This window comes from Bombus huntii, chromosome 16 (genome assembly GCF_024542735.1).
Source record: "Bombus huntii isolate Logan2020A chromosome 16, iyBomHunt1.1, whole genome shotgun sequence".
Classification (NCBI taxonomy): Eukaryota; Metazoa; Arthropoda; class Insecta; order Hymenoptera; family Apidae; genus Bombus; species Bombus huntii.
Window position 1 is genome coordinate 5,632,089 of NC_066253.1, and position 18,293 is coordinate 5,650,381.

At 48.9% G+C, this 18,293-nt stretch overlaps 1 protein-coding gene across 1 annotated transcript; it reads right to left on the bottom strand.

Moving 5' to 3' along the window:
• Positions 1–772: 772 nt before the first annotated feature.
• On the bottom strand, positions 773–1,526 carry LOC126874737 (prostatic spermine-binding protein-like). The gene is made up of 2 exons (XM_050637095.1): positions 1,483–1,526; positions 773–1,316 (listed from the first exon to the last, which is right to left on the bottom strand). The coding sequence occupies exons 1-2, from the start codon at positions 1,524–1,526 to the stop codon at positions 773–775; spliced, it is 588 nt and encodes a 195-aa protein (XP_050493052.1).
• Between the last annotated feature and the right edge of the window lie 16,767 nt (positions 1,527–18,293).

Below are 18,293 nucleotides of genomic sequence, written 5' to 3' on the forward strand. Positions count from 1 at the left end.
TTTTCACCGATTCATTCTCAGCAACTTGGAATTTCGCCTCGCTACTTTCATTCCGCCGCCATTTCACCAGTTCATTTCGTTGTAACGTTATCGTCGTTTATCTATTTGTCAGTAGGAGGAGCGGCAATTACTCGGCCAGCAAAGATGCGAGGCTTTGAAATTTATTTCAAAACACGATAGCCCCGCGGCTCTTCTTTTTCCTACGGTTTTTCGTTTAACCATCCTTCTCCTCGCGGGAATTCATTTCGTGGCTGGACGATTTTTATGGCCGATCCAACGAGATAGCCACGCAGGCCTCTGCTAAATATTCCTACGTTGCGCGTCTTCGTTTCTCCTCAGAAAATTGCCGTTTTCATGCATTCGCAATTAACGTGGCCGCTTTCTTCTCGGTATCTCGATTCACGCTACGGCGTATCGATATTTGGAAACTCACTACGAAACGTTTACGCGTAATTTTACGACAAACATTCTCCGCATTACGAAGAAATAACCTTCCTCCACACTCGAGTCTTTGCTTCTTCCCATAACTCCAACCATAATCGTTCTCCATGTTTTTCCTCGTTTCTGCGTACGCGATGGATCGCTCGGAAAGTTGGTTCCGATTTTTGAGAAATTTGATCGTTGCGAAAGATCGTATCGGAAAGTTCTCCGCCGAAAAACCTGACAGGTTCTGAAAGGATGGAAAGACGGAGAAAGCTTGTGCAAGAAAATGGCACACGTATACATCGTTCGATAAATGTACATCGAACGGAAACTAACTTCCCGAGCTTATTTACGCACATCCTGTACGAATTTTCGCGCCTTTGATAACTTTCCAACGAAGCGGCGCAAAAGCTAGAGGACAATTCGAATCACGTTGTTGTTTTGCTTCGTCATCAACATCGTTATCGTCATCGTGGTTATCAACATCGTTATCGTCATCGTGGCTATCAACATCGTTATCGTCATCGTGGTTATCAACATCGTTATCGTCATCGTGGTTATCAACATCGTTATCGTCATCGTGGTTATCAACATCGTTATCGTCATCGTGGCTATCAACATCGTTATCGTCATCGTGGCTATCAACATCGTTATCGTCATCGTGGTTATCAACATCGTTATCGTCATCGTAGTTATCAACATCGTTATCGTCATCGTGGTTATCAACATCGTGATCATCATCGTGGCTATCAACATCGTTATCGTCATCGTCGTTATCAACATCGTTATCGTCATCGTGGTTATCAATATCGTGATCGCCATCGTGGTTATCAACATCGTTAGGACGTACATAATGTGATGATAAATAAACTCCGGGCGAAACGATGTCATCGCTGCGTGCAACCGTGAAACGAAGACGAATTTGAATCTTCCTCGATCAGTATAAATAGAAGACCATGTTCTCCAGAAGTCAGTCAGTCTCGAGCGATCTTGTTAGCGGTTTATACAGTGTCTTTAGCGAATTGTTAGTACGAGCGTCTTAGCGACTATCGTCTGTACTTATTTAAATATCGTTTTAACACTTTGGTCGCCGCGTCACCCATATCTACGTGACGGGTATACTTCCGTGGGTGCCCGTCACCTAAATATGGATGACGCTCTTCTTGTTCGAGTTAATTAACACGTTGGTCGCCCAGCGTAATTCGGCTAAGTTTCCTGCGGGGTGCAAATCCGACCGCAGCTACGCAGAACGTAAATAGAGCGGCAAGCGGCGATTCATTGTTTATCGCCTTCGATTCATTGCAATGAAAAGATTATTTAGTTCCGAAACGAAGAAAGCGATAAGCTTTCCAGCTGGAGTATTCCGAAGGATCTTTCATTTTATGAGACGTACATCAGTGATTGTTTTGTCCTAAAAATGTTCGGTAGACAGCGCGAAAATATATTTGAAAGCGATGAAAGTAGCGATGGCGAAGTCTACAACTATCGTTCCAAGTGGCGAGAATCAGCCCAAATGTGTTTGCAATGTTTTAACAAATACCATGCGACATAGCATAATGTAATATTTTATCCAGAAGGTATAACATGTTTTTAATATCTTCATCTTGTATATCCTATATTTAAAATATACTTGACGGTTTCAACAACGAGTTATCTCGTTATTCGAACGAATCAACTATCCTGTACAGTAAGCACAACGAAACCAAACGCTCGCAGTGGGTTACGCGTCGCGTCGCCTTCCACGTACGCAAGAATCGTTGGCGATTCATCGAACGATTTAATAACAGCGCAGATCGGTATCGTTAGGGATCACGGACGACCGATCGACAGCTCGTTAGAAACGTTGGCGTAATTTCGTTGCCGTAATGGAAAAGTCGACGGCTGTCCTATCGACGCGTGTCCATCTACGTGTCGGCTCTAAAAATACGTAAAAAGTACGCTGGACGCGATCGATAACTCGAGGAAGAACAGGCTGGTGGACGTGGACGCGAGACGCGCAAGACAATCGGCGTGACGAGAAGATAACGTTATCCTGTGGAAACGTTTGTCGGGACAGCAACTCCCTCGTTCCGACGATGGATAGATCGATCGACGAACGCTCGTTAGAGATCGGTGACGAGGCCTCGAGAGCAGGTGTAGGCCCCGGTACGCGCACCGTTCGATGAACGACACCTGCGGAGGCGCTCCGCACACCGGGAAATTATGGCGCGTAGTGGCGCGCCATATTTATTGCTCGGCCAACTATCGCCGGAATCGTCGTAATTTATCCGCGGCCTGCTCGCGTCCGACAGCGTTAATCGTTGTATATGGAGCTGGCGGTTTCACCCCGAGCACGGCCACCGGTGATAGAGTAATTTAACGATTCATTAGCGCTTTCCACGCCAAGATTGCTCTCGCGAATCTCGAGAATGTTGCGCGGTGACTTCTGCCTTTCGGCTAATCTCGCCGTTTCAGCTCGACGTTCTTCGAAAAATAGAGGAACAGGCAGAGGCGAAACGATCGGGCAGCAGGATCGCCACTTATCGCGGAATCGGCGAGGTAGTCGCACGGAACGACGCCGATAGCCACGCGTTTCGCTTTCCGTCTCTTAATGGATACTCGAAAGATTACATCCGCGTTAATTGACGAGCCTGCCGGGCTCTTTTCACCATCCACGGCCTTTTCATCGCTATCTCGCGAGCTTCCTCGTGCTCGTTCAACGAGAGAATCCCATTAATTCGCACCGCAAGACGGCCAAATCCGCCCTCAAACGCGCTCCTTTCTTTCTCTTCACGTTCGCAGCATCCGATCGTCGCGATTGTCTTCCAAATTCAATTTTTTCTCGGAAGCTTTTCCGTTCAGCTTTTCGCGTTGCGGGCTCGTCGTGAACGTCGCAGACATGTGAAAGACGTGGCAAATAAGCGGAACTATGTGGAGTTTGTACGGTTCGAAGGTTCTAACAACCAGCGTACTCCGAACGATCTGTTTTATTTCTCCCTGCGTACATTTGCGTCTTTCAAATTCCCACGAACGTGTAAAAGTGCGCAGCCTAGTCGTTGGAATTTTAGACGCCCGAAGGAATACAACTTCGCCATTCGTCGTCGACCACCATCCTTTAAAAAACCGTGCGAGTCGTGGCGCGAGTTTGACCGATTTACGAAGCAGTAAAACTTTGTGCCGGTTGATTAACGGGGCCAGATGTCCGCGGATACAACGATACGCCGATTCGTCGTGGCAAAGGAGCCTAATTTCTGGTCGCGGCGGAAAATCTCGCGGTAAATTTTCCCGCCGCTAACTGCCAGATAAAAAGTGCGGCCTCGGCTTTGCGAACGATCGCCACTGCCGATTAATAAATGTTGTATACTCTTATCGGGCTTAGAACGTATAATACATACGTATACGGTAGCTAACTGGCCACGGCGTATCTGGCGTGGTATACTTAATACGAAATAATAAAAACCGGCTACGGCGAGACGTGTTCGGCCACGTCACCAGATAATCGTGAATTATCTACAGGCCAACTGAACACGCGGATAAAACTCGACGTGTACCTGTGTACGTGTGATGGAGGCTCGCGTGCCACTCGCTTATGCACGCTCGGTTATCTAGATGCCTATCTGCCCGGTTTATCGGTAATTTATCTGAACGGGCATTAGTTTTTGCCGGCCGATGGCGTGCACCCAGTAGACCTTCGCGAGGTTAGATTATTCATTATATGGAGCAATCCTTCGCCCTTCTTACCCGCGCAAGGTGTCTTTGATACCTTTTTTTCGGTTATTACGACGCTACGCACGACGTCCCGCGGCTTAGCGTACGAATTCTGGCAGCCAGTTTTACGAGCAGATAAAAAATAAGACTGTAAGTAACATGTAGCAATCGTATAGCGATGTACAGTCCTTCAATTCTTACTAGGACACCCTGTATGTGAGGAAATAAGGCTGTAAGTAACATGTAGCAATCGTATAGCGATGTACAGTCCTTAAATTCTTACCACTACACTCTATATATGAGAAAATAAGGCTCTAAGTAACATGTAGCAATCGTATAGCGACGTATAGTCCTTAAATTCTTACCACGACACTATATATAAGGAAATAAGGCTGTAAGTAACACGTAGCAATCGTATAGCGACGTACAGTCCTTCAATTCTTACCACGACACTATATATAAGGAAATGAGACTGTAAGTAACATGTAGCAATCGTACAGCGACGTATAGTCCTTAAATTCTTACCAGGACACACTGTATATAAGGAAATGAGACTGTAAGTAACATGTAGCAATCGTACAGTGACGTATAGTCCTTCAATTCTTACCACGACACTATATATAAGGAAATGAGACTGTAAGTAACATGTAGCAATCGTACAGTGACGTATAGTCCTTAAATTCTTACCAGGACACACTGTATATGAGGAAATAAGGTTGTAAGTAACATGTAGCAATCGTATAGCGACGTACAGTAATTCAATTCTTACCACGACACTATATATAAGGAAATGCGACTGTAAGTAACATGTAGCAATCGTACAGCGACGTATAGTCCTTAAATTCTTACCAGGACACACTGTATATGAGGAAATAAGGTTGTAAGTAACATGTAGCAATCGTATAGCGACGTACAGTAATTCAATTTTTACCACGACACTATATATAAGGAAATGAGACTGTAAGTAACATGTAGCAATCGTACAGCGACGTATAGTCCTTAAATTCTTACCAGGACACACTGTATATGAGGAAATAAGGTTGTAAGTAACATGTAGCAATCGTATAGCGACGTACAGTCCTTCAATTCTTACCACGACACTATATATAAGGAAATGAGACTGTAAGTAACATGTAGCAATCGTACAGTGACGTATAGTCCTTAAATTCTTACCAGGACACACTGTATATGAGGAAATAAGGTTGTAAGTAACATGTAGCAATCGTATAGCGACGTACAGTGCGTAAATTCTTATCATGACACTCTATATATGAGGAAATAAGGCTGTAAGTAACATGTAGCAATCGTATAGCGACGTACAGTCCTTCAATTCTTACCAGGACACACTGTATATGAGGAAATAAGGTTGTAAGTAACATGTAGCAATCGTATAGCGACGTACAGTAATTCAATTCTTACCACGACACTATATATAAGGAAATGCGACTGTAAGTAACATGTAGCAATCGTACAGCGACGTATAGTCCTTAAATTCTTACCAGGACATCCTGTATATGAGGAAATTTCTCTCGAAATTCTGTCGAAGGTTTCTCGCGGCTTTCTGATTTCCGTTTGCCTTGGAATCTTCTTTAATCACGTTGATCGCAGTCATACAAATTCCGCCACATTTCGAACTCGCCGTATTCCTTTTGCTCAGCTTGCGCTCTAAACACGTCATACGTTTCACTTAATCAGAAACGTCAGATTTCGATAACGAAGCTTTCCGAATAATTGTATATCATTTCCTGGGACGTTGGCACACGTAGCGACCCCATCCCCCGCTGCCGGGGATGAGATATTCGTCTTCGGCGGGTCGGCTAGCGTGCATCGACTTAGCCCTTTCAGGGGCTAAATTATGCATAGCGCGCCGTAATTCCAATGTATGTACGTGTGCAAGCCTACACCTGCCCGGCAACGTCTGACGTTTATTAATTACGTCGAAGAATCGCGCTGCCTCCGACCATCGATCAGAATTATTCTCGCAATTAATGGAAATCATGCGAGATCCTCGCTTTTTACCTTCGTATCGCCGATCCTCGTGTTATCCGAGTCGTTGGCACCTCTACCACGCTGGACGTTTGTTGTTATCGACGTCGGACGAGACCGTTTGTAACACGTTTCGTTCATCGACTAATACATCTGTTTTTATCCGAAAGAAAGAGGAAAAAAGGAAAAAACGTAACGAGCAAGAACCCTTCAATTTTCTGCTTCGAGTAGCCTGCGATTTCGCTGCGATCTTTACCGTAGGGCTTATCAAGCACGCGTTTCACGGTTCACGGAGACGAAAGATGATCGGAGCGATTTGCAGAGCCGCGTGTATCGGCCGCGATTAGATGCCCCCACGGATAAAACAGCCACGATTAATAATTAATTATCCTTCGCCCATTATCGTCCGATCGACGTTCATCGTTATCGATGAAGTCGTCATTGGAAACTCGTTTCTCGGTTTTCCTTGCCGCGAGCCAGATGCGTCGATCGATAGCTATCTGTTATTAATTATTAACCTGCAGAAAGCGGTGGGGCTGATTGGTGTAAAACGGGAACGAGGGCTTCGTCTTGCAAACGGCCACCTTATTATCCCTCGTCGTATTATCGTCGTTAGCAACAATTCGCCAATTTCGGTATAGTCATCGTAATTGTAGCTGCACATGAGCTACAGGACAATTCGAATCATGTTCTTTTGCCTCGTTATCGTCATCGTCGTTATCAACATCGTTAGGACGTACATAATTTGACAATAAATAAACTCCGGGCAAAACAACGTCGCCGCTGCGTGCAAGCGTCAAACGAAGACGAATTCGAATTTTCCGACTCTCCCTCGACCAGTATAAATAAACGGACGCGGTCGCGAGCGAATCAGTTATTAGCAGTTGTTACACGAGTTACACGAGTTATCGATTAATATCTTCGAGTTATCTGCGAGCGATTATACGCCGTCTTTGCGAATACGTTTGTACGAGCGACTTTGGACATTGTCTATATTTATTTATAATTTGTTTAATTTATTTCAAATATATTCGACGGGTTGCAACAGCAAGTTCTCGTTACCGTTTTATCGATCCTCTACAATTCCGCCACATATTAATCCAGCTGAGACTATGATCCCTGAACGGGGGTCGACACATTTATAAAATCGTAGAACCAGTCGTTTTGACTACTGTGGTATTTCTAGCGTTAGCATCTAGCGATGCAGCGATCGATTCGGAATTTTCCCGATAACTGATATCGTCGTATCGAACGATACGCGGTAAAAATTTGAAAAACGCGTGGCAAGTTGTAGAAAGCGAGGAAACTGGTTAATTGAGATTCGATAAACAGATTGTAGGATCCTTCTGCATTTCGACTGCTATTGGTATAAGTAGCCTGGATACGAAATTATTTTCAGTTTGAAAACATAGAAAACAAAGTAAAATTCGTTACGTTATTCTTTTAGTTATCGTTGCGAAAGTCATTAGATCATTGCGGGAGAAAACATAACACGAAATAGGAATTTTAAAATAAAATTGTAAAACCAGCCGATTTGACTGGTGTTCTAGTATTAAATACACTTGACGCTTTCAACTTCGAGTTATCTCGTCATTTTAAACCGCACGACCAACCATCGTCCACGTAATTAAGAGGAAATTATTTTCCTGGTACGCCGTTTATCTCTCACCTACGTTCCATCGATTCGACGATTAAGAAGGCGCGTCTCCGAAATGAGAAAGTTCGCGATAAAGGGCCAGCTCGGCCTCTCGGAAGAAAAGATTCGAGCTGTGGGTAAAGGGCAACACGAAAACCAGCGGCCCGTCCTCGTAAAAGAAATATATCGGGACTGGTGATCTAGCGCCGCCATGGAAGATAATTATTCACGTTTAGATAACGAACGGCCGGCGATGATATCGAGCGGAGGCGTCCATTAGCGGGGCTAAGCGTCGGACCGAGCAAAGGTATATCTATTTATCATCAGATAACGTGCCGGGAATTATCTCGAAAACTCGCCTCGAACGGCTCGATATCGCTCGCGTGTCGCCGCTACGCGCGCCCGACCGTACCACCTCGCCTCCTTTTCGCTCGAAATTTTCTCTCCCTCGTTTATTCGACCGGCCAGAAATTTTTCGTTGCTCCGGATTCCTCGGATTCTCCGATTCTACGATATCGAAATTCTTCCTTCGAACCGTGGCTCGCACGCTGTTCCAATTCTACGTATCCGTGTTTTTGTCGATGTTTGGAAATTTCACTGGTCCGCGGATTTCGAACAGGTCCGTAGGGAAATTGGTATCATTATGGGAAAACGTAGGAAACCTGCGAAGTAAATTTTTCTACGAGTAGCCTTCTACTTAAATTTCGTTTGCTTAATCGCGTCTGGGAGAATAGAAATTTGCACGAGGGTCTGTCTGGCTATCGCGTATGCTACAATTTCTTCCGCGTTTCTCCTTCGTAACAAACATTTCTTCGTTTCTTCCATTGCTTTCGGACGAGCCGGTCGTTTCATCGATACGCGTCCCTTTCTTTGTACGAGTTTCTCGAATGCCAAAGCTGTCGGACTTGTGATCGCAGGCCTCTGGAACCTTGAACTTTCGAACTCCTTTTACCATTATTCTTGCGATCCTCGGGGCAGATTAGCCGGCAATTGAGTAACGAACCTGCGGCTAGAGTTGTGCGGCTATCGCGACCCATTAAAATACCAGCTATTAGAAATTAAATATTCAAGGGAGAGGTTCACGCGAGCGCGCGGGCCGCGGTAGGGCGACGAAAATCGGCGAAAAGCCGAAGGAGGCGAAAGAGCGGGACACGGGGCAGCTCTCGTCCGGCCACGGCACGGTGGCCAAGCTTGTCCGGTAATATACGTTCTCTCACGGAAAGCCGCGGCCACTTCCGGCGTGGCTAACCGATTATATATTCGCCGCGCAGAAGGACGAAGTCGGAGAGAATCAGCCGTTTAAACACGAGCCAGTAAGCTTCCACGAGGCTTGTCCAGTGGCCGGGATCACGCTAACCCCTCGTTAAGTCATAACTTACCCCCACCCTGGCCTGCTCTGCACCGGCCTACCCTCCAGCGTTCTTATTTATAAGCCGTCTCTGCGCTCGGCCCGGGCTAATTAAATATTAATTAAAACCCGTGAATTACAAATTACGCGCTTTCCGTGGATATCTCTCTTGCTGCGCGCGTCTTTCTCTCTACGCGTTTGCCGGATTTTCCAAGGGAAAAATTGAGAAGAAGAATCGGCCGGGGGTGAGACTGGGAAACGCACGGAATCGTCGAGCTGTTCATCCTGCGCCGCGTCGCCTTCCAACGCGATAATTAAATGTTAATTAAGCCGCGGAATTCGCCGAGTCAGCCCGGCGTGATCGACTCGTCGAGATACGCGTCGTCTAAACTCGTCGAGATTCGCCGCGTTATCGCTGCGACGACTCAAGAAACACCGATGGAAGTTCGCGAACATGTTGCCGAACGAAACCTCGATCCGACCTTTCCGCCAAGTCGCCTACGATTTCAGCAATTTCTGACGGTTCTTGGAAATTCCCGGTGAATTTCCAGTTTCAGGCTCGGCCGACCGTTCTGCTCGGCTGTTCCAGGAACCGGTCGCCATGCTCCCTCCGGTTCCATCGCGAATCAACGCCGTCGGCGAGCAAACGACTGTGACCGGCCGTATTCACGGGTTATTAAATTCCTGCGAGTTTGAATACGCAGGATCCGCGAACCTCGTGAACCCCGTTGCTCCGGGCGCTATGCAAACGATTGGACGCGCGAAACAGCCAGCCGCCAATTATCCCCGGCCGCTGTTTCGTCTACCGTGTCCCGGCGATCGTCCAGTTACATCCATTTACTCCGACAATTTTTTCGTTAGAATTACTTGGAACAAAGGCGGTACGTTGGAGGGAAATTTCCATCTGTCGGCCGCGCGCACTTTCTTGACAATTATAGACTGCAACAATCGGCCTTCCGTGGCCGCCGGCCACTGAATAATTCGACGCGTCCGCTTATCATGCGCCGAGCTCGTTGCAATTAACCTGACCAAGATGCATTCGCGATAACGCGAAAGTCGCGCTAATTAATTAATTCCCGCCTTCCGCACGGTTACTCGACAATTTTCCTGCAAACAGTCCGAGCCAGGTATAACATCGTCGTTGCAGGAGAACGCTGTTTCTCGATACGATGATTCCTCGGTCGATTCTTGGGCTCGTTCGTTGCACAGCCTCGAGAAGGCTACAGAGGCTCGTCTCTCTTTCCTCGGATCGTGCGAAAATTCGTGCGCAGACGGGGCCCTGAATATTCCAGCGTCCCTCGAGTTCCGTTTGCGACCGCCAGGCGAGCAATAAAAACGAGCGATCAGAGGGCAGGGGGTGGAAGAAAGAGGGCGAAGGTGGCGGGTCGGCCGGGATTTTAACAAGAATTTCGCTCGGAGCTCGCAAAGAGACGAGCGAGATGGACGGGGGTGGGGTGCAGAAGCTGGGAAGATAGCTGGCCCGAGAACGAACAGCTCCGCTTCCCCTCCCTCCCACGCGGGCCCCGGGGGTGGCTAACCCATCATTATCGACAATTTATCAATAGCCAATAATATTATATTAAAGCGGCCTGGCCCGCGTTCCGCAGCGGCGTGGAAACCGAAACTCGCGCGACGCCACCCCCTCTGCCCCTGCCCCTTTCCTCCACTTGGTATCTGCACGCCAATGCGCCCGTATTTATGTTGCCTGCAATCATAATGTTTATGTTGCCGCGCCGCCAGCAGGGGCGAGACTTCAATCAGATCACCGAGAAACTCGGTACCACGTGAGAATTTCGATCGGGGCCCACCTCTTCGTCGGTTCTTTTCCTCCAGTTTTCCGTTAGTACGCGCAAGCTGTGCTGAAAAAGGGAAATTGGACGTCGGCCGTTATCTAATAGAAGGCAGGCGAAAGAAGCGGACGGATAAAGAAAAAACGGCGGAGAAATGAGCCGATTAACTGTCGTAGGCACGCTCCGACAGTATCGCGGCCATTACGATATTTACAGGGGCAACTTAAAGACACCGTAAAACGTAAAACCAGCCAGGCTTCGACCGTTTTGCATATCGCGGGCGAGACCCGATGCCGAGACGATCTCTGTTTGCGCAGACGAGATTCTTTTAATCTCGATGATTCTCGCCGTTGCCACCTCGCGGAGTACGAGCTTCTGTTTGAATCGCGTGGTCGCAGGAACGAGGAAATTGGTGAAAAATTGAAAAAGATAGAATCTGAGGATGAACGGCCGCGGTGTCCACGGGTGCCTTAATTTACAAGAGCGATCGCGATCGCGCCGATAACCGTTCTTGTCTTGGGATATAATTTAGCGGTAGTCCGCTTCCACAGACCATCTCTCCAATCAACCACTTAGCCCGACGATGTATTTACGAGGTGTTTTGTAATTTTCTCTAATTCGACGCGACTTGCCTTCCGCGTCTGGCCAGCACGCGCCTTCCGCGTCCGATCAACCTTCTCCTCGACGAAAAATCCTGCGACTCCTCCTCGCCTGCCGCTTTGCCCGCGTTATGCTTCACGGTAACCGCGATTTGTCTTCTCCGACGATACCATCTACCCACGATAGATCTTCGTTCGATGATCGCCGCTCGATAACCATCGAGATCCCGTGAATAGATTCCCACCTGATGGATGAAGGTTTCGTGGGTTTTGGAAATTTGACGAGCCCCCCTCTGCCCGTCTGCCATATTGTACGCTGGCAGCGATTTTCAAGGTTGCCGCATCACGAAATCGTAAATCAACAGCGGCGGAGGGAGAAGAGAGAAAGGGGTGGGGGGTGGGAGGACGAGGATGGAATTCTGCTCGGTGGACAATTCCTCTGGCTCGTACTTAGCCCGGCCGACAAAAACACAGGTTCCCGATCGTCGATATATCCGGATACATCGTGCGGCACCGGAGAAGGGAGACTGGTAGACCGCGTGTCTGAAAGGATGCTAACTAGATGCTCGACCCCGAAAAGGGCTGGTCGATCTGCTGGCTTGGCTCGTTCCTTCCTCCCCCACCTCCTCAGCCCGTTCTTCTTCTTCTTCTTCTTCTTCTTCTTCTTCTTCTTCTGCCGGTTCCTCGTCCCCCTGCTGCTCTTCCTGTTCCTCTTTCACGGCGGCTGGCCGGGCCCCTGCACCAGAGATTAAAAAGTTAATGGGGGGGCGTGCTGTGGGGGCGTGCTACGTGTACGTGGTGCCGGGATTTATGTCTGCACCACCGAGATATCGTTCCGCTCGAACGCCAATAGGCACTGGCTCGTTCTAAATCTCTACCCCTCGCCGCCCCCTCGGAATCCCCTGTCCGTGTCTCGTGTACTCGACTTTTGCGAAACAAGCCTCTGCCCCCACCCCTCGCCCCTGCGCTTTTCTCTTCCTCGATCAGTCCGGACGTCGATTTTCGACTGTCCGAAATCTTCCATCGAAACGAACCTCCTATCGATCCACCGATTGCCTTTCGTTCGGGAAACTGTGAACGAAGCCGAGCCGCTCGTGGGAAGTTACGCTATCGCGAGATTCCTCGCCGACCAAGCTTCGTTCGACTGTTAAAAGGGGACTGGCGTCCGGCGAGAGAAATTTCAGCAGAGGGGAAAAACCGTGACGAAACCGATCGGATCGATGGGTTATCGGGGGCCGCCTTCCGGGATTTTCAGCCTCACGATCCGACTCGCGATGCACGAAACCGATCGCGCTATCGTCGGAGCGAGATCCCGTGGCCCGGTTGCTTTCAGGTAAAAACTAGACGGAGCTCGGTCGACTCGTCGACAACGCCGTTCCTCCCATCCCATCTAACTTTCCATTCCATTTTTTCCCCTTTTAATTGCCGATAATTTATATACAGGGAAATATTAGATTCGTGCGAAACCGTATTAAACCAGGCCCATGGAGCAGAATGAAAGAGGAGCGGGGGGGGGGGGAGGGCAGGGAGGAAACCGTCTCTCGAAAGCCTGTAATTATTGGCAAACATGAGCACCGCGGGCCCATAAGATTAATTTTTACGCGAGATTGATGCCGCGGGATCGAAGGGTATCGACTGACGGCCATGGGGAAGGTTCACTCTCAACGGGTCCTATTCTTCCCCCGGTTATCTCTCCCTTAACGAGATTCCATCCCTCCGTTCCTCAAAATCCTGTCCGAATATTAGCAGCTTTTACACTCCGCAAGCTCCCTGCCGCGTACATCGATAGCAGTCAGCTCGCTTCCTAATGTCGACCAATCTCGAGGCAAATTTCCGTGTAACGAGGACTGTGCGTGTGCCTGAGACAGCGGCGTATCGATTATTTACGCGTTCGATGCAAAAGTCGTACGTACGGTCGGTTAGGAGCGAAATGAGAAGCGAAAACGGGAAAGAGGCGGTGGATTTACGCGCGCGACACGCACGCAACGTGTTCGCCGCGTAAGAAGAGTGCGCTCGTTATCCGGTGGGGATAATTGCGACACGATGAAAGGTGCAGCCACTCCACTGACACAGAATCGGCTCACCGAACGATCTCGAGTTTCCTCGGTCAGCCAGACCGGCAATTACCGAATTAAATATAAATTCACGGGTAATCGGTGCTTCCGCGATCGACGCCGAAATTCTTCTCTGCCTGTTGCTCGTCTGCCTCTGTTCGATTGTCCGGCACGGCGGTTCTCCGGATTGGCCGGCCTGTGCAATACGCTTTGGGATCGGCTTTAATCGATCGGCGGAATGCAAAGGCGGGTTCTCCAAGCGTGCGCTTTACCGGCTTTAATTACGAGAGCCGTGAGAATTTCGGCCAACGCCGGAGATTGAGCCTCTTATTCGGAGGGGCAAGCAGATCGCGTATCGACGTAATGAACTTCGCGGAACCGTTGCTTCCTCCGTCCCTTTCGCCAATTTGTAACCGGCGCGACCAGAACTCTCGCGTACGCTGCTACACGCCATTTCGGAGAACGCGTACAGAATTATAGAAAGGGATACCGTGTCGCGTTCGGGTTATGGGGAAAATCGAGTATTCTCGGCGGCCAGGCTCCACCATGAATTACACGGTTGACCATTAAGACAAAACCCGACCTCTGCCATAACTCTGCATAGATTTATAGTAGCCGTGCAACGAAGGAAAAGGAGCCGGCGTTATAATCCTTCTGGTGTCCTCCGTGGTACCCGGTTTCGTCCCTCGGCTCGAGAGGAACCTCCGCGCAGACAGAGACAGCAGCACGCGGCCAAGCGCAAGCGAGAGAAAGCTGGCGGACCAGCCTCGGTTTCACGCTCACGAACGCGCGATACATTAGCATCGAGAGACAGAAACCGCAGAAAATGCAGCTTTGTGTGGTGTCCACACCATCAGCGCATAAAACAGCCACGGGCTATAAATATCGGCTTATTTACGGACATAGGTCCTGCCACGCAGCGGGGATAAATTCAACAAAATGCCCGTTTAATTAACACCTTATTTATTGAGACGTCCGGTTCCAGCCTCTTTTCCCGGCCACAAAGGATCCCCATCGAGGCAACAACGAAACGTTCCACCTCTACGACGCGCTATTTGCTCCCGCCTTGTGCGAAATTCCCCTTTAATCGACCACCACGTGCCACGCGAAAAGAGCGTCGAGTGTCGCCGGCCAGTCGAGCAACCGACCACAGAGTTCAGCAACGAAAACCATCAAAGGGACAAAGAAACGCGCACAGCGTTCGACAAAAGGGGGTGGCGTTCGACGAGCGACGCACTCGTCGAAACAGTCGCGTGTGCCCTTGTTCTTTCGCCATTCTTAACCGTCCGGCTCTAGCTCGCTCCAAGTTTATATTATTCGTTCGAATGCGCCAAGTACGAGAGGACAAAGGCGGTGGGCAAAATGCGGCTGACGAGCTTTTACAACTTTTCGTTCGAGCCTGTGCGAAAGGTGGAAAGTACGTTTCGTAGATTTACGTGAGTTTATGTACGCGTTGACAGTTTCGTGCGTTGCATGTGTCAGCGACCAACTAACCTTCTCGCGTACTCGCCGACTGGAAGTTGGGGCGCCGCGGTTCCGTAGAAAAATTAAGTTTTCCTCGTAAGTCAGAGGCATGACGGGCGAAACGCTCGCGGCGGATCCTTTACGGCCCCATTTGGCGGCGGTTAACCGGCGGCGGGACTTCAATTACCCGCGCCGGAATTAGAACCTCGTTAAATAATCGTCGGGGAAGCGCGCCGGGGCGCGCAAAGTGGCCCGTTCGATCCATAACCCGGTTCGTCCCGTCGGTTCTTCTTTTTACAAGCGCGTTCAGGTGCCACTTTTCTCGAAGATTCAGCTGCTGCCGATGTCTTCTTCTTTCCTCTCTCGGGCGCGGCGATCCAACGGCCACTACCGGGTGGTAAAGTACACCGGGACGAGCCAGGCTCGCTTACACCTGCTTTACAAAAGCCGGACGCGAGAACCTTCTCATCCTTGGCGCTCACTTTGTTTCTGCCTTCTTTTCTTCGGTTATCGTGGTCGCTTCACGCACGTCACAAATCCTCCTGTTTCCCTGCTCTTCGTCCGTGGAAACGTGTCCTTTGCTCCGACAGAAACCAGCGTCGCGGACGTTACGGTTCATCGCCGACAGTTTATACCTCGCAGCGGAACGAATTCTCCTCGTCTACGCGATGTACGTAAATAGACTGCCGATACTTTATTTCTGCGAACTCGTACCGCTTGCAGACGCGATTGCAGAGATGCAACCTAAATGGAAGTGTTTCGTGTAGCGCGAATCCATCGGATTCGCCATTTTTGTCGTCAGCTCGCTTTGCTTCTCGCGTTTATTCTGGTTTATTATGGAGTTTATTAAGCAACTTGGGACCATAGGAATTTTCGAATTTAGCCAGACAGCTGTTTCTGACGAGTGTATTCGTCGTCGCGACGCGTTCGAAGTACACGCAGTTGGAAAAGGTCGCAGCAGCGAACCGGTTGAAGAATCGCGAGAACGTTTCATCGACGAGAAGGATTTCTGGGATATTTCGGATGGAATTAAGGCCGGAGATGGAGAGACGGTTGCTCGAAACGAAAACAGCGATCGCCCAACTCCCCAAGGACCGCGGTCGTCCACAAAACAGAGTGGATTACACCTGCGCAGCTGCCCGGCCGGGCAGGTGAATCCTCGGCTCACCTGAGCACCGTAGGTTTCGCGCACAAAGCTGCCCACGGCCACGGCACGTTGACACGTGTAAAGAAAAATACAGGCTCATCCGACACTCGGGTCCGCGCCCGGGGAAAAGTGTCTTCGAGGACACGGGCAGGTGATATCAATTGTACGAATTATGGTTGATTGACTTATGAGAGTCGACCCTCCTTGCCGCAGGCAAGAGCCACTGGCGAACATCAACTATAATGTATAGTTTCGAGTTTCAGTGGACGCGTGCTCTTTTCCAATGGAATTCCGTATTCAAATTTCGTCTGCTCGGGCAATTTTCTCCATTTTATTCCCAATTTTCTGTATCCTTCGAATGCTGAAATTTAGCCTTTCCGAATTCGCGTACCCTCTGCATTTGTCAAACTTTAATGTTCCAGCATCGTCCGTGCAACTCTGTTCGTTCGGAATTTCGAAATTGAATGCTCTGTAACTGCGTAACTCGTGATACGACACAAGTTTCGAGTTTCCGTCTGATTCTACTTTCGACTGCTCTCGTCCGAATCTTTGAAACTTGTAAATCGATGTCGATACTACTGGAGATCGATAATTCCTTTCAGTTTGCGTTACGAAAAAAGGATTCAGTTTGTATAAATTACAGAGAGTTAGGATATCGAAGGCTTCCACTCGAAATTCTGCAATTCCTTGGTCGTTCGGGCGTAGCTACGAAAATTTTAATGCTCTTGGCTCAGATCTGTCGAAGCACGGAGCTTCAGAGTGGCCGAAGATCGAAATCGGAAGCGAACTTTTCGAAAGCGTAAAATGTCCGAGACGTTGAAAGCGTGGAATTGAAATGGAAAGACGGAACAGAGCGACCCTCGAAGCGCCGACAGACTATTCACCGGCGACTAATGAAAGCGAAGAGGCCTCTAAATTTCCGCGCAGCTGTGGCCCATTTTTTTCAGCGGGCGGCGTTCGCAATAGCTCGTCTTCGATCGGCAAATAAAAGCGGCCCCGTATCGATCTATAATCTGACCATACGCCCGGCCTCTCTCTCTCTCTCTCTCTCTCTCTTTCTCTCTCTCTCTGGCAGCCACATGCAACCGACCACGAGCCTCCGCTTTAGCCAGCGCATATACTGGCCAATCTTTGTAATTATAGAGCAGCCGCGCGTCCCATTAGCTCGATGGCCCTCGCGCACGGAACAGCGACTCGTCGGTGAAAGAAGAACGGAGAAACTTGGTATCATTTATCCGACCACTGACCAGCTCAACATCGTCTGCGCGTGATCGCCGGTGAAAATTTCGTTACTCCACAGCTGTCTTGTCGTTCTAACGTCAAACTGTTTTAATCTCAGCGACAGATTCGAAGATGTACGGGGAGATTTTCCATTTGCAGACAGCCGATCACCGGCATAGACCATCGATTCTTAGGCGACGAGCCAGCGGAGAGAGAATTTTTAAACGTACACAAAGTTAATTGAAAATCGCATGTTCGTCCTTATTTCTTTCGAAAGACGACTCCATGCAAATTCGTATATTGACAAAAATTGTGATTTTGAAATTTGATTTTGAAATCGTTTCACCCGGCCTGGTAACCTCAGTGCTAACTATCTGATTCTTTTTCCTATAGAGCGTCGAATAGAGAAACGATAACAGTTTGGTGTGAACGCACCATATTGAACGAAATATGCGTAGCAGGTTCCTCGGCGCGGAATTTTTGTAATTACTTTATGCGTGCCGCGAGATGAGAAAGGTTGAAAATCGCTGGTCTAGACGACTAGCGGCGGACGACGAACCGCGAAGGACAGGCTGGTACAAGCGGAAGTCGGTTGTAAACCCGTGCAAACGGTTTTGTTCGCGAGGGAGCGTGGTTCACGCACGCGGCAACACCGACAACGATCCTGTAAAACACGAGCTTGTGGATTTACTCGTATGCCAATGAGAGGCTGCCCCTCGAAGGAGGTGTTCCTACCGCCGACAGTGCTCGTTACCTCCTTCCCTGATGTCATCATTTCGGACGTGGCGTTCCTACGCCTCTGTCCATCCGCTCGCTTCGTATCTCCAGCGCTGGAATCTCTGAAATTTAAAAGCGTACTTCACCGGTCGCCAAATGTCCACACTTGTCTTTCTAAAGTCGCCTAAGTCGAGAACTTGGAAAAATTAAGCTTGTCGCGT

Excerpts from the sequence above, each read along its gene's own strand:
- LOC126874737 (XM_050637095.1), bottom strand. The coding sequence starts at position 1,526 with ATGGGTGACGCGGCGACCAAAGTGTTAAAACGATATTTAAATAA. Across the intron at positions 1,317-1,482 it reads TTAAAACGATATTTAAATAA|CGATGACATCGTTTCGCCCG; the intron begins GTACAGACGATA and ends GGTTGCACGCAG.